We start from the raw sequence: 17,191 nt of genomic DNA, 5'->3' as shown, positions 1-17,191 counted from the left end.
CCATTTGCTATTTAGAAAAAAAGTGCAGCTTGCTGCCAGCACTCATTTAATTTTACGTAAACACACTCGAGGCTGAAACAAATCTGACTGATTTTCAGTGTGAAGATAAAATATAAAAACTGTTCTTAGAGTTATTTTTAAACAGAACTTGTCTCTTATCCTAATGTAACAAATGTATATGATGCTACACTAGGATTAGAGAGGAGTAATCTCAGGGCAAACGGGAAATGGGTTAAAAATTGTCACACTTTTTTCGTTTTCTTTCCACTAGGAGTCAGAAGAAATTAAATCAAATGAGCTTGATGCAAAACTTAGAGTCACAAAAGGAGAACTTGAAAAACAAATGCAAGAAAAATCCGACCAGCTAGAGGTGAGTAGTTTTGCTCTTTATATATCCTAAGTTGCGTAATAAATACAGAAAGAGAAATAGAACTTATTGCCATCTACTTTTAAGGCCTTTTGGAAAGAACAGGCAATAAATCCTAGATACAGTTTAGTACATTATGATTTGTTGTTTCTTTTAAACTTTTTTAAAGATGCATCATGCCAAAATAAAGGAACTAGAAGATCTGAAGAGAACATTTAAGGAGGGTATGGATGAGTTACGAACACTGAGAACAAAGGTAATTCAATCTTTAGTCATGAATCCAGAGGAAGGGTAAATATCTTAAATTTTGGATTCATTCTGATTTTTAAAGTGGTGGGGAAAGGACATTAACATAGAAATATTCCATAATAAATGAACTCAGAGTAGAGAAGAGGAGCAATTTCCTAGCAACTGCTTTTGTTTAAAGGAAAATGTCTTCCGTGTTAGTCCCTTTGACGTGTTTGCCAAATATTCCTATTTCACAGCACATTTGCTGTGTTTATAACTTATCCTTGGGCCTCTCTCTAAAGACGGTCTCATCAATGAATCAACTGGAAAGATAGCTGGACCTTAGAACTGTGTCAGAAAATAATAGGAAGGCTATATTTTTCCCAAATATATTTAATAGACGGATAGTTTTAATGGCCAATAATCTATTAAGTCCTCGTCAGTGTTTACAGTCTTTATTGTAAGATTAGTATCTCTTCCAATATGAATATGAATGTGTATCATTCATTTATTTAGAAATAGTCCTTTAACCACTCTGAATTTGAGATCACTTGATAATTTTAAATTGTTTTTCATAAACCTTCTTACTTGTTCTTTTTGCCAGTTTTCTGAGGTAGAGAAGATGATATTATTCTTTTTCAGATGAGGAGATGGTGATTCAGCAAAAAGTGAAATGACATGCTAAAACTCCCATGACTGAATCATAAGAAACCTGAGACTAAAACGTAGGATTGTAAAATTTGCATTATATTTTCTTCACGTTAATGGTGCTTTAGAATTTCTAGATTATTCATATGTAACCACTATATAAAATAGTTTATAAAGAACAAGAAGACATGGTTTGTAACTTGGTTATGATCATTCGATAGGTGAAATGTCTAGAAGATGAACGATTAAGAACAGAAGATGAATTATCAAAATATAAGGAAATTATTAATCGCCAAAAAGCTGAAATTCAGAATTTATTGGACAAGGTGAAAATTTTTGATCAGCTACAGGAGCAGCTTCAAAGGTACAAAATGAGCAACTTCTATTTGTATTAATAAACAAGCTTTTAAATTTTATCTTGAGATTTTCTAAATGCAATTGTTGCATTAAACAAGAACAATTTTTAGAATTTTACTAGCTGAAATTTTTAAATTTTTTCTCTTTATTTGAACTTCTTTGGATTATCTTTGAGTTCCTTCCTATCATGGTTTCTAAAAATCAAAGTTTATATTCCTTAAACATTGGTAGTGGCAATTTATGACAGAATAGGTTGAGTCTCTTATCCATTCCTTAGCTTTCGAATTCTGTTGCTTATGCACAGTGTTTACTTTTTCTTCTAAAAGGTAAGTCTAGCTTTAGATCTTTGCATGTGTGTTCCTTAAGATCCGGAGCTGACATTATTCCTTGGCTCCTTATAAAACCATTTAAGTAAACTCGTGACATTACTTGACAGAATGTGGATTCATTTTGAAGCCAGGTAACTTCTTTTCCACACCTTGCTGATAACTAAGCTGCTGAGTGTTGCTGAAAAAAAATCTCTACCATCATTCAGATTGATTCTGCTAATAAATTCATGATCACTAACCTCAATTGGAAATATTAATGCACCTAATCTTGCCATGTGTCCTTGGTCAGAGATTCTCCACCCTCTTCATAACATCTTTTCTAAACCCTACCGTTTTCTTCACACTTCAGTTTTTCCTCTTACTTTTCTATTTACTCTTGGCAAGTGTTTACTTCTTCACAGAAAAAATGGGAACTGTCAGGTAACAGCTCTCTCAACTTTTTGCCCTCAGTCCCGTGAACTGCCTGTATCTGCAGCCATATTTTCTGCTGTTACCATGGAAGAATCTCCTCTGTGAATCAAATTAGTCTTTCTACTTCTGCTGTGGATTTCATCTCTTCTGCCTTCTTGGGTTCTGTCTTGATTATTATTCTTTATCCTTTATGGCTTACCTTTCTCCACTTTCTTTTTCTTTCTACATTTAAACATAAGTGTCTTTTAAAAATATCAAAACTCCTGGCCAGGTGCGGTGGCTCATGCCTGTAATCCCAGCACTTTGGGAGGCCGAGGCGGGCAGATCAGGAGGTCAGGAGATCGAGACCATCCTGGCTAACATGGTAAAACCCCGTCTCTACTAAAAAACAAAATAGAAAAAATTAGCCGGGCGTGATGGTGGGCGCCTTTAGTCCCAGCTACTCAGGACGCTGACGCAGGAGAATGGCGTGAACCTGGGACGGGGAGCTTGCAGTGAGCCGAGATCGTGCCACTGCGCTCCAGCCTGGGCGACAGAGCGAGACTCTATCTCAAAAAAAAAAAAATCAAAATTCTTATAGCTTTGCCCTGCTGCCTTATTTTTCTCCTTTCCTTTGCAGCCAAACTTTATAGAATCTTCTGTATTCATTCTCCATTTCCTCACTTCCTATGTTCTGTACCTCTCCAGTTCATTGTAGCTTCTATCCCAGCATTTCATTAAAAATTACTAATGCCTCCCTGCATATGGTAGACATATCTCAGACCCACCCTTGCTTGAATTTTTATCATCTTTAAACACTGTTGAATTCAGTTGTCTTTCTTGATAGGCTTGTTCCTTTGGCTTCATTTCCATCACATGCTGATTTTCCTCTCACCTTTTTGGCCACCGTCTCTCAATCTCCTTGGCAGGCTTCTCTTTCTCTCATAAAGCCCTCTTGTTCTAATTTTATTGTAACTTTGGGTGACCCCAACTGGTTTTATAGTATGCTGCAGGACTTTTGAATCATTATCTTTAGCCCTTTTCACTAAGCTCCAGGCCCAAGTATCAAAGATACCTCAAACCTTAGCATGTCCAAAATCGGTTTCTCTGTCCCATGCTTCTCCTCACATGTTCCTAGGATGAATGATGAGTGCAGCATCCATGTGACTGTCCAGCTCAACAGGTTGAGGGCCATCCACATTTCTTCTTTCCTTCCCCTCACACATCTAGCCAGTTACAAAGTATTCATGATACTGAGTCTGTAACATCTGTCAAGTCCATTCACTTTTTACCTCCCCGCTGCTACTACCATAGTCCAAGCTATTATCAGCGCTCACCTGGAAAACTGCCACCGTTTGTATTTTTTCTGCTTGTATCCTCTCTAATCTATTTTCCACACTGTGGTTAGTATAATCCTTTTTTAAAAGGAAATCTAAAAACTCTTCAGTGATTTCCCACTGCCTCAGAGATTGTTTAGTGAGTTCCATTGCCTTAGCATGGCTTATAAGATTAGTGACCTGTCCCTTGCTGCTTCCATGCCTTCCCTTTCTTCACCCTTGTATTTCAGCTGTAGTTGGTTAACAGATGTTAATGGATTGTTTCCTACATGCCAAACCCTGTGTTAAGTGCTTGGGATATAGTACAGTCCTTCTCTTCATCAATACTGAACATCTGTTAGGACCAACAAAAAGTCCTCTTACTCCCTTCCCAGCCTTCAGCACATACTGTTCCCTTTACCTAGAGCATATTTTTTTTTCCAGTAACTTCTGCTTTAGGTCAGGGATCAACCATGGCTTACAAAACAAATCCAGCCCACTTCCTCTTTTAGTAAATGAAGTTTTTTTGGAATACATCCACACTCATTCATGTAATATCTGTGGCAGTTTTCATAGTACAATGGCAGAGTGGAACAATTGCAGCAAAACCATGTGACCCAGAAACCTAACTTATTTACTATCTGATCTTTTACAGGAAAAGGTTGCTGATTCCTGCTTTAAGTATTAGTTTGAGCATCACTTAGACTAGTTTAGGCAAACCCACTCTGTGCTTTTATCATCAAAAGTGTTTTTTTACACTCATAATTTCTGCCCTTGACTAAAAACTCTTTGAAAGCGGAGACCGTGTTGGTCTTGCTCACTTTTCTTTCCAACTTTTATTTCCTGGCATATATTAGGCATTTATAAATATTTGGATGAACGAATAGAAGTACCTGTATTAAGCATTTGACTAGATGCAAATTCCCAAACCATTAATTTAATGTCTTTTAATGGTTTATTTTTTTCTTAAATATAAATTTTGTTTTTTAGAGGTAAGCAAGAAATTGAAAATTTGAAGGAAGAAGTGGAAAGTCTTAATTCTTTGATTAATGACCTACAAAAAGACATCGAAGGCAGTAGGAAAAGAGAATCGGAGCTGCTACTGTTTACAGAAAGGCTCACTAGCAAGAATGCACAGCTTCAGTCTGAATCCAATTCTTTGCAGTCACAATTTGATAAACTTTCTTGTAGTGAAAGTCAGTTACAAAGCCAGTGTGAACAAATGAAACAGACAAATATTAATTTGGTAAGTATAAATTTACATTTATTTAAAACAACGTAACAAGCACAAATTAAATTTCCCTAACAGTATAAACGTCGTGGTAGTTGAATTAAGTTCTTTCCAGGGCACTGACTTTCTGACAATTTCAGCTGCTGTAAGAAATGTTGGGTTTTTTTCCTCAACTGTTATAATTTATAATAAAATTTCTTCCTAAAATAATTATGAAGAATATTTTACTTTTGAAAATGAGAAAACTGGTTTGTGTCCTTCCTAACTAGAATCATTATATATTTTTAAAATGTACTTTAAATTTCTATTTTTTTAATTTATGAGAATGTCTTCAAGTTACACATAAAAATGATTTGAGACTTTAATCCAAAAATTCAACATCCTGTATCACATGTTGCTTGGTATGTATAGAACGATATGCTCGTTAATGTATCCCCCTGCTTTGCTATATGGGAACTGTGAGAAGCTCAAGTAAACAAAAGCTGGTAAGGAATAATAATAGAGCAGTCTCCACTGTCAAGAACCTTAGATTGTTAAGGTAATAAACTGAGCATTAATGGAAACAAACATACTAAAATTGATGGTTTTTGTTTTACTTACTATTCAGGAAAGTAGGCTGTTGAAAGAGGAAGAACTGCGAAAAGAGGAAGTCCAAACTCTGCAAGCTGAACTTACTTGTAGACAAACAGAAGTTAAAGCACTGAGTACCCAAGTAGAAGAATTAAAAGATGAGTTAGTAACTCAAAGACGTAAACATGCCTCTAGTATCAAGGATCTCACCAAACAACTTCAGCAAGGTATAAAATTCTTCCACACTTAGACCATGAATGTGTTTGTTTCTTTTAATCATTAAGGATTTTCTAGAAAAAAAATAATTTTTTGTGGTTCTACCACATTGAAGCTGTATGTTCTCTTTATTAATATTAGTAAACCAAATTCTTAAACTTCTTGCAATTTCATGAATAGTCTTTTATCCTAAAAGATATCTTGTATGCTAAAGGACATTTATTCACAGAATCACAAAACATGAGAATTGGGAAAGTAATGTTAGGGCATTAGTATCTAAACTTGTGATCACATACTCCTGTCAGTAAAAAGTGCTTAGGCATTTGTTCTCCAATTTATATGTGTTTATTTATACATTTTAAACATACGTTACTCTTTTATGTATATTAGAAAACATGAAAAATAGAAATTTTTAAACATCTATCTTTAAATATCAGTATAAATAGCAGCTCTGATATCTTCTCCTTTCACATTCCTGTGATTTCTTTTGTGCTGCATCTAGGCTACCGGCATCTAGGGTGCAGATACCCCAGATGCGTCCTCTAACTTGGAAATTGTTGCAACTTAACTCTTCACCTGGGTCTCAAGAAACAGACCCCAAAAAGTTATAAATTACCCAAGCATAACAATTGACTGCTGAACTAGATTCCAGATTTCTTTCTTTTAAAAAGTCATACAATCATTGGGTGTCTGTGTTATATGCTTGGGATACAAAAATAAGTAAGACACGTATTTTAACCTCCTATTCTCCTCTATTTCCCATGGCTTTATTTGTGTTAAAATAGGTTGAAACATAGTAATAAGCTAAAAGGGACTTAGCATTTACTTAATATGAATATATTCAGATATTTGCCATAGAATTTCGTTTGTTTTTGTAGATGTAATTGAAGGGAAATTTGGAGGAAATTTCTGGTACTGTAAAGAACTTCTGAATCTTTCAGTACTTTAAAAAGTTAACTCCACTGTGATTAAGTGATGCCAGTGTCAGTTATAATGTTGTTTCTGTATATTTTGTACTTGTACATTTCCAAATGACATTTTATATGAATGACATAGCCCTCTGCCTAAAGTATGTATTCAAGAACTTTCTCTTGTCTATGCCATTTTTGCCTCAGTGATTTTAGCAATTAAAGTCAGAGATGGTAGGAGCAAATGGTCCTGATAACTGTGACAAATAATCTTCTTTTTCCTATAGCACGAAGAAAATTAGATCAAGTTGAGAATGGAAGCTATGACAAAGAAGTCAGCAGCATGGGAAGTCGTTCTAGTTCATCAGGTAAAAAACTAGTGGCTCTAGTTGTTATTTCATGATTGATGTAAAAATAAATAGCATTTTTGGCCAGGTACAATGGCTCACACCTGTAATCCCAGCACTTCGGGAAGCCAAGATGAGTGGATCACCTGCGGTCAGAAGTTCAAGACCAGCCTGGTCAACATGGAGAAACCCCATCTCTACTAAAAATACAAAAATTAGCTGGGTGTGGTAGCTTACGCCTACCTGTAATCCCATCGGGAGGCTGAGGCACGAGAATCACTTGGAGGTGGAAGTTGCGGTGAGCTGAGATTGCATCACTGTGCTCCAGCCTGGGCAACAGAGCAAAACTCTGTCTCAAAAAATAAATAAATAGCATTTTTTAATTTTAAAAAGTATTGATATGCTTTGTTTCAGTTTGAACTATGAAACATAGTGGTTACATATAATTGTATTGTAAAAAATGTTTCTGGTTAAATATTTAAGTTCTATTCATTACCCAGGATTTCAGATATGTCATGAGGTTCTATGCAATCTGTGTCCCTACTTTCTTTTTTGTTCGTTGTGTTTTCTTTTCTTTTTTTTTTTGGAGACAGGGTCTTAACTCGGTCACCCAGGCTGGAGTGCAGTGGTGTGACTTTGGCTCCCTGCAACCTCAACCACAATCTTCCCACCTCAGCCTCTCAAGTAGCTACAACTATAGGCACATGCCAAACGCCTAGCTAATGTTTATTTTTTGGTTTTTTGTTTTTGTGTTTGTTTTGTTTTGTGTTTTGTATAGACAAGATCTCACTATGTTGCCCAGGCTGATCTTGAACTCCTGGCTTCAAGTGATCCTTCCACCTTGGCCTCCCAGAGTTGTGGGATGACAGGCGTGAGCCACCGTGCCCAGCCCCTTCTTTTTTCTAGCCTGCTGCTGCTTTATTCTGTGCAACAGCTTCCTCTTCTGTTTTTTAAAATCAGATTTATAAAGAGATTTGGTGTACAGTGGTCTCTCTCTTTTTCTTTTAACAGCCAAGAACCAATGAAGATGTCATCATTGTGTGCCAGAGTTTTACATATATATGCACATGTATATATTTTTAAATCTTTTAGTTTTTCTCATGATAGATATGCCTATGTTCTAAAGTAAAAATGGGTAGAGTCTATAAAATTATGATTGATACCATTATGAAAATGATAATTAGCAAAATATCAGTATGTCTTTTTTGGAATGCCAAGAACCATGCTAAGCACTTGAAACATACCATTTACTCTGCAAAAAAGTCATGTGAGGTAGGTATTATAATTCCCATTTTATAGATGAGGAAACCAAGATTCAGAGGCTGCATGATTCACCCAAAGTCCACAGTGAGAAATCTTTGGCTCCAGAGTCCTTGCTTGGCAGTATACTATATTGCCTCCCAGAGGTTGCACATTAGTAGAAAACCATCATCAGCTGTTATAGTAGTGGGAAAAAAATGTGTAGTAAGAACATGGATTTGAAATTATAGACATGTATTTAGATCCCAGGTCTGCCATTTATTCGTTATATAACTTTGGATAAGATATATTACTTTGGATAAGAGATATTACTTAAAGCTATAAAATGGGATTGGAAAAAACTAATCTTTGTAGGGTAAAGAGGATCAGATTCTTCTTACTGATGTTGGTAAAAGTAATACCTAACACTGCGTAATGCTTACTATATGGCTTTTTCGAAGCATTTCACATATATTCATTTAAATGAGGATAACAATCCTGTGAGGTAAATAATGTAATTAATGCCACTTTAAGATGACATAACCAAGGCACAGAAAAGTAAATACCTTGTCCAAAGTCACACAGCTAGTAAGTAGAGGAGTAGTATTTGAACCTAGGCAGGCTGGCCTCAGAGCTTAACCCACTATATTCTAACCTCTGTTTCTCTGTCTCCTCTGGTACCTCTGTTCCTGTCCTCCCTTCCTCCTCCTCTCTGCTTTGTTCTATTATAGTTTAATTTTGGTCTCACTTTAGACTTGTTACTCTTTTTGAGATCCTTGTTTCTCTTATTACCACTTCCTGAGAGACACAGTATAGACCCTGTTGATACCTCTGTCACCAGTATATTCAGAAACAAGAACCTAGGCCACGTTGACCTGTGTTGTCTTCTGTGTCCAACTCTGTTAGAGTGAATATTTGAAATGATACTGGAATAAATAATATATGAGATGAGAGATGATGTTAGATTAAGCACAGTATCTAAACCAATTTTTTTTTTTTTGTCTTCAGGGTCCCTGAATGCTCGAAGCAGTGCAGAAGATCGATCTCCAGAAAATACTGGGTCCTCAGTAGCTGTGGATAACTTTCCACAAGTAGATAAGGCCATGTTGATTGAGAGGATAGTTAGGCTGCAAAAAGCACATGCCCGGAAAAATGAAAAGATAGAATTTATGGAGGACCACATCAAACAACTGGTGGAAGAAATTAGGAAAAAAACAAAGTATGTATTATTATGGTAGCATGATCGGTCTTCAAAATACTATTACTCATATGGCAAAGTTACTGGTTTTAAAATTAGTCCTATCAAGAGCCTATCTTTCAAAAAATAATTATAGTTATTGAGTTCCCAGTCTTTTATGATCACCTATTAGGTTCTAGGTTTTGTGAATACTAAGATGAAATAAAACACGGGTCTTTTCTTTAAAGTGATAGAGAGTTCAGTCAATGTTAATATTTTTAAGATACTTAAACAACTTTAGATTTTAAAAAGATAATGGTTTGCTTAGCTTTTTATTTTCATGACTGTGGCTCTAAGAGATACATATGGGGTTGTGGATTTTTTTTTCCTGTTGGGTAGGACATAGTGGGATAATTTATTGAGTACCTAGTAGTACAAGGCACTGTGCCTATGGCTTAGCAATATCTCATTGATTGCTTACAACCACTCAGTGCATGAGTTCTCTAATTTTGCAGATAACTGGGGCTCAGGTCAAATCACTAAATGTTTCAGGGCCACCATTCATCACCTGTGTGACAGACCTAGAGCTGAAGATCCAAACCCAGCTCTGACTAACTCTGGGGAGTGCTGCGCCAAATTCCTCTCACAAATACTGTTTTATGTAAATAAAAGTTGTTTTTATATTGTAGGCCTTTTCCAATGACTTAATTTTTATTTTGAAATAATTTTAGACTTATAGGAAAGTGTGCCTGTGACTTTTAAAAGAAAGAGCATAAAATACAGCAAATTGTAAGTCTAATAGTAGGAAAACAGAAAATATTAACAAATTGGAGCAATAAAGAAATTGTTCAGCTAGGTATGGTGTCTCACACCTGTAATCCCAGCACTTTGGGAGGCCAGAGGCCGAGGCAGGAGGATTGCTTGAGGCCGGGAGGTCAACCAGCCTGAGCAACATAGCAAGACCCCATCTCAAAAAAAAAAATTATTCAGGCATGGTGGTACACGTCTGTGGTCCTAGCTGCTCGGAAGGCTGAGGCAGGAGGATCACTTGAGCCCATCCAGTGGAGGCTGCAGTGAGCTATGTTTGTGCCACTGCACTCCAGCCTGGGTGACAGAATGAGACCTTGTCTCTTTAAAAACAAACAAAAAAGCTCAAATTTTGATTAATAAGGAAAGACATAGAAAAACAATGTTTATATGTCTTTACTCTGAATGCTACAATAGAACAAAAATGAGGTAGTTTAAGAAACCATCTGAATAAGGAGAATTCTTTCCTAATATAGTTAGGTTATTAACCTAATACTTATTTTATGCTTATCTTTATTATTAGTTGACTTTTGCAAATTCCATTTTTTTTTAATTCTACAAGTACACAACTGATACTATCATTTTGTTTTGCAGAATAATTCAAAGTTATATTTTACGGGAAGAGTCAGGCACACTTTCTTCAGAGGCATCTGATTTTAACAAAGTTCATTTAAGTAGACGGGGTGGCATCATGGCATCTTTATACACATCCCATCCAGCTGACAATGGATTAACATTGGAGCTCTCTTTGGAGATCAACCGAAAATTACAGGCTGTTTTGGAGGATACGTTACTAAAAAATATTACTTTGAAGGTATTTGTATTTCTCATTCATATGCCAACCAGTAAACATGGCAAAATGATGCCTGTTTCACAGTCTGATCTAGCAATTAACTGGGCTGTTTCTGTAATGCAAGACAGTCATTTTACCCGAAGATGAAGTTTTGTGATTTTCTCTTTTTAAAAAGTATAGTTCTTTATATTAGGAAAGATGAAAAATAGCAAAAATTAATTTTGCTATTTGATAGACACTAAGATGTCATTAAATTTATATTGGATGGCTTTGACATATAATTAGTTTTAATTACTGAAACAATTTTTTAAGATTATGGCATTTCTGATTTATTTTTCAGCTTTATTTTCTTTTTTACAGTTAATATTTGACCCAACTATTTTATTTTTGCTGTGGGTGGGCCTTGAAAATTAGTACTGAGTTTAAAAATAATTTTAAAATCAGTAATAGTAAGAAATTATTTTATGCATTAAAAAATTGCTGTAGCTTCAGTAGAAAGTTTGAGTATTACTTTGAAATGGACAGGAGTACTTTACTGAAAACAGCTGGATCGCTAGTTTATCTGACATAGCATTTAGGGCTAACCACTCTTTCATTTTCAAAATTTAGGCAAAAAATAGTTCAAACTGAATTGTTTTATTTATTATACTTTTGTTTTTCTCTTCCCTTTCCCCTCACCCCAATTATTAAAGGAAAATCTACAAACACTTGGAACAGAAATAGAACGTCTTATTAAACACCAGCATGAACTAGAACAGAAGACAAAGAAAACCTAATACAAGCCTCCTGCTCAGTAAACAGACAAAAGCCACACAGGAGTAGGTGCCACTGACCACTATCGTTGGACACTTTCTTCCACTTTTTGTTTCAGCCAGTAAAAATATTGTTTTGCTTCATCTGTACACAGAAAATATCCTTTTACAATATGAATGCATTGCTATATATACTGTAAGACTGAAAGCTTTGATGAAGTTTGTTTTTGTATGGTGTAATATAACAGCCTGTCATTGAATCTAAACAACTTAATTTGCTTATATTCATAAGAAATGTTGAACATTACAAGGGCTTTTATCAAGCCCTTTGTTCATATTTCTTCCCTTTAAAATACATAATGTCAAAAATGACTCACCTTTTAAAAATTATGTATGAAAAGACAGGTGGTAAGCATTCAGTAATACACTATTTCTCCAACATCAAGACAGCTTAAAAAAATGATAAAATTTTTTATTTTTATACTCCAGCATATTGGGTGAGTTTTAGGGATGCGTATGAATACTTAAATCTTCTAATTTCAGTTTTAATGAAAGCTGAACTTAATAGGAAAGCTAGCTGTTGGTAACCAGCAATGATCAGTCATTATTTACCTCTGTCAGGTTTTCTTATCGGTTTTAGGTACATTTTTTCAGATTCTGATTGTTTGAGTTAATGGTTGAATTTTTAAAGTTTTTAGTTACTTAAAATATGATTTTAAATTACATATTAATTTATGAAATTTCTGTAGAGTTTACTTATATTTTAAATTGTGAAATGGATCCTATCATGAGAACAGAGAGATGAATGGTTCTTTGAAACTGAAATACTTTAATTTCACTGACATTGTGTAAAGATAAATATTTATGAAGAACCACCTTCCAAAAGAAACCAGCATATGGCACTATAAACTATTTCATTTGAGCACCATTCTTCAACATTGATATATTAATTATGTATTGTAGTGGAGTGATCATACAGTTCCCCCACATGTGATGTTTCAGTGTATTTATTTAAAACATAAAATAGTCCAGGTGCAGTAACTCACACCTGTAATCCCAGAACTTTGGGAGGCCAAGGCAGGAGGATCACCTGAGGCCAGGAGTTTAAGACCCGCCTTGGCAACATAGCGAGACCCCCATCTCTACAAAGAAATTTTAAAAGATTATCCAGGCATGGTGGTACATGCCTTTAGTTCCAGCTACTCGGGAGGCTGAAGTGGTAGAATCACTTGAGCACAGGAGGTCAAGGCTGCAGGTGAGCCATGATGGTGCCACAGCATTCCAGCGTGGGCAACAGAGCAAGACCCTGTCTCTTAAAACAAAAAAACCTCACACGTACCTAAAATAAGTATATATCTGTAACCAAAGGAACTTAATTTTTGAGCCAAATTTTTCTATCTTGTTGGATTTTTTACAATATTTATTTAAGATATACACTTAAGTGTTGCCATAGTATCAATATTTCTATGTCATTGAATTTTTTCTCACCCCTTATTATTTCTCACTTACAATTTCTGAGTGATTTTTCATATTTCATTATCTTCAGATCATTACTATAATAAGATACCTTGGCTCTTGTGCAGATACTGCAGCAAGCCTTGTTTGGTTTGGATTTTTGCCTCCCTTTTTCTCCCATTAAGGGAATTAAGTTTTGGGATGATGGATTAAAAGCCTGTAAAGAATTGTATGGGCTCTAAAAGTTGGGCTCATTGTGGCAATATCCTTTTAATGTGTTTTAACATTTTTTAATCAACATTGTTTAAAAAGATAATTTACTAAGGATTAGATTATTTAATGAATGTCTTTTTTTCTATATATTGAGTTAGATGTTATCCCAGAACAAATATCTTTTCACTTCAAAATGAAAATATGTGTTCAAAGATGTTTTATTTTTAGAATAGTTATAAAAACTATTAGTCTTAACAGAATGTGTCTTGTTCTTTTTACCATTAATAATTTATCAAAATGAGAGGGAAAGTGCAATCAAATCTGAATTATTTTACCATTTGTTTCTAGACACACTAAACACTCCTAAAGACTACTTTGTGTAGGCAGCATAACTAAATTTTTCTAGTTTCTTATGATACAGATTCATAAACTACAGTATTTGGATTTTTTTCCTCCAAGGCACAAAATGTATAATGGAGACCAAATAGTGATCAGATCCATAGTATCCTATGCCTCTACACTTTAAAATGTGTATACATTTTAGACAAAAATGCACACTCCAGTATTAATATTTGTGCTACCATCTACTTGGAGAAGTTTAGTGAGAAAATTTTAGAAGAAAACTATTATAAACAATATTTTGACTCTATTACCTTTTTTGCCTTACAAATTTTAGAAACTATGGAAATTTTTTAAAGAAAATGCTTTAGTTTTCTTTTGTTCTTCAGTGTCTACTGTGTGCTTTTGTATATGGATCAGGACTGAGCAAAGTAATCTACATGTGTCAGAGATACCTATCTCTAATTCACAGACAGCTCCTGATGTAAGGATTTAGAGGGCCTTCTGCCCTCTAAATACATGGCGAGAAGAATGGGGTATCTGGAAAAGGAAAATGATCTGGATAAATCTGAAACCTGGAGGGAGGTTTGTTTTATATGTTCATTATTGGTTGTACATATCAAGGCTGTTTTGGTTATTTAGCAATATTTTGGTTTATTTGAGCTGGAAGTGATTTTTTCTGTGTATGTATATGTATACACTTAAATAGGTTTTAATTTTGAAGTGAATATTTTCCGTGACTCCATTTTCCCATACCACTTCAGACTTTAGCCTGTTTAGTTTTAAGGACTGAAAATGGTAGATTTGGGCAGAAGAATAAATTTGAACTTTGATGGTGTTTTTTTTGTTTTTACTTTCTATCTTCATACCCATTTAAAGCGATTTAGCTTGAAATTAAATTTTATCAGGCTACCAACATGTTATTTATTTATTTAATAAATGCATTTATTGAAAACCTATATTATTGTACTGGCACCATACAGGGTATTGTATTTATACTAGTGAGCAGACCAGGGCATTTCCATCCTCATGGAGTTTATGGTCTAATCAAAATAGCTGGGGCCAGGTGTGGTGGCTCACCCCTGTAATCCCAGCACTTTGGGAGGCCGAGGTGGGAGGATTGCTTGAGCCCAGGAGTTTGAGACCAGCCTGGGCAACATGGCAAAACCCCATGTGTACAAAAGATAGAAAAAATTAGCCGGATGCAGTGGCACATGCCTGTGGTCCTAGCTACCCAGGAGGCTGAGTTGGGAGGATCATCTGAGCCTGGGAGGTTGAAGCTTGCAGTGAGCTATGATTGCCACTGTACTCCAGCCTGGGTGACAGAGTGAGACCCTGTCTCAAAAAAAAAAAAAAAAAAAAAAGGAAAGAAAATAGCTGGGAGAACTGGGAGACAATCAGAGCAGGTCTTGGACTTCTGTGGCTCATCTCAGCCCTTTATAACTAGCCTGAGAAGAGGGTTTATCTACTTGTGCAAGTGGCCCAGAAATCACTCTTACATGAGGCTTTGGAAAATCCTTGCAAAGGTACGCTGAGAGTAAATTACTGTTTTCCAGGTGGTTCTGCATGTTTCCTAACTTTTGTCACAGTTTAATGTTTATTATTTAAGAAAAATTTAAAAAAATCCAAAGACCAGAAAATGGCATTAGATTTTTTACCATTAAATTATTAATGCCTATTTGGTGCTCATAAAGATTAATCATGTCACGCATGTTTCCAAACTTTCTTTTGCAATATATTATTTTCTAAAAATTGTTATATGCAAATTTAAACCAAGATTTATCAGTAAAAGAAAAAAATAGAATCCTTGATAATGTAAATGTTATTAGATATGCTACCCTGGTGAAAATATTTTTATAAATCATGTTGTCATTTATGCTTTATGAATGGTAATTCCAGTAGCCTATTTTTTGATAACCTTTTTTTTAAAAGCAATTTTTTTTGGACACCAAGATTGTTGATTTTTAATTAACACCAGTTGGTGGCACTAGAAACCTGAAATTTTTCAAGGATGAACAAAGAAAAATTGAAAAGGTAATCTAAACATGGAGAATTTTTAGGAAAATAAATGAAAAATATAATTGTATATTAGAGATGTATTTTTCTTCTGGAATGGAATTCTTTTTTAAAATGCAAATGGCTATCCATTTTGACTGCAGTGATGAAACTTGTCTTCCAGAAGACATATATATATGCGTTTGTGTGTATTGTACAGATAATCTTTAATTTGATTACACTGTTTGTTGTAAATATGTTTCTGTATAAAATGAAGCTTTTCAAGAGGATTCTATGTATATATTGTACTTATTAAATAGGTAATGCCTGTTTACGAACTTGTAGTTTAATGGCATCTTTAATTATTTGTTTATATACACCATTTGCTAAACAGACTGATTCTTCAGACTGTTGGCAAGGCTTATTCAAATAGCTTCAATTTTCTTTTTTTTAACTAGACTGGGAATTTTTGCTTTCTATAGTTGTCTTTATTCTATCAATATGATTGGAAGTCAGTGAGCAATAGTAAGCAGATTTAAGTTGAATGCTAAGTTGTATTTTGAATTTTTGTTTAAATTATTGATAGCAAAACTTAGCCTTTGTATTTATTGGTTTTCACACTGCTGTAAAGAACTGCCCCAGACTGGGTAATTATAAAGGAAAGAGGTTTAATTGATTCACAGTTCTGCATTGCTGGGGAGGCCTCAGGAAACTTGCAATCATGGTGGAAGAGGAAACAGGCATGTCTTACATGGTGGCAGGCAAGAGAGAGAAAAAGGAGGAAGAACTTGCGAACACTTATAAAACCATCAGATCTTGTGAGAACTTAACTACCACGAGAACAGCATGGGGGAAACCGTCCCCATGATTCAGTCACCTCCCACCATGTCTCTCCCTCAACACTTGGGAATTATGGGGATTACAATTCAATATCAGATTTGAGTGGGGACACAGAGCCAGACCACATGAGCCTTTTACAGAAGGCTCTGGGCCCATAGGTAATGTGAAAATTTCTTATTTGGTAAGCCAGTGATGTGTTCAGATTTTCTGTGAAATAGAACTCACTTGCCATGAAGTCTAGCTTCAGTAATAAAGAACTAAGTATGTTCAATAAGAAGACACGAAAAAGGCATTAATTCAATCAAGTGAATATGTGTGGGATGAAATATTTCACATAACAAGGCATTGGTTTCCATTGCTCTAACAGTTCTGGTGTGCTTAAATTATGCCATATAACTTATTGAGTTCTCTATTGGAAAGAATCTCCTGAAATCAAGATCTGTAGAGTAAGTGTAAAATTAATAAAGTAAGTTTTCTAACATACTTAACAGGCTGCTTTCAGTAGCCTGTGGATTTGTTTGCAAGAGAAAGGAAGATACAGGGCAAGAGGGTAAATCAAGGAAAGAGATTAGCTTGTGGTTCTTGATTTAGGTCCACGTAGCAGGAGAGTAGTGACTTGAACTGGAGGTGATAATTATGAGCAGAGGCTTTTAGTGGCTCCTTTATATTCGGTT

At 35.1% G+C, this 17,191-nt stretch overlaps 1 protein-coding gene across 4 annotated transcripts in view; it reads left to right on the top strand.

Moving 5' to 3' along the window:
* The window catches only part of CCDC186 (coiled-coil domain containing 186), a 54,552-nt gene extending 38,537 nt beyond the window's left edge, over positions 1 to 16,015 (top strand). For 2 of the 4 annotated variants that reach the window (XM_045361580.2, XM_045361582.2), the window contains 9 exons: positions 272 to 370; positions 537 to 623; positions 1,465 to 1,607; positions 4,626 to 4,881; positions 5,474 to 5,663; positions 6,848 to 6,928; positions 9,155 to 9,365; positions 10,725 to 10,944; positions 11,616 to 16,015. In XM_045361580.2, the coding sequence (XP_045217515.2) occupies positions 272 to 370; positions 537 to 623; positions 1,465 to 1,607; positions 4,626 to 4,881; positions 5,474 to 5,663; positions 6,848 to 6,928; positions 9,155 to 9,365; positions 10,725 to 10,944; positions 11,616 to 11,699 (1,371 nt within the window). In that variant the 3' untranslated portion in view covers positions 11,700 to 16,015. The remainder of the gene's footprint in view (positions 1 to 271; positions 371 to 536; positions 624 to 1,464; positions 1,608 to 4,625; positions 4,882 to 5,473; positions 5,664 to 6,847; positions 6,929 to 9,154; positions 9,366 to 10,724; positions 10,945 to 11,615) is intronic. The other 2 variants (XM_045361583.3, XM_074002772.1) reach the window with 1 other exon arrangement.
* Positions 16,016 to 17,191: the final 1,176 nt, after the last annotated feature.

Source organism: Macaca fascicularis, chromosome 9 (genome assembly GCF_037993035.2).
Source record: "Macaca fascicularis isolate 582-1 chromosome 9, T2T-MFA8v1.1".
Lineage (NCBI taxonomy): Eukaryota > Metazoa > Chordata > Mammalia > Primates > Cercopithecidae > Macaca > Macaca fascicularis.
Note: the sequence above shows the minus strand (reverse complement) of the source record. Positions and strands in the feature narration are given on the sequence as shown.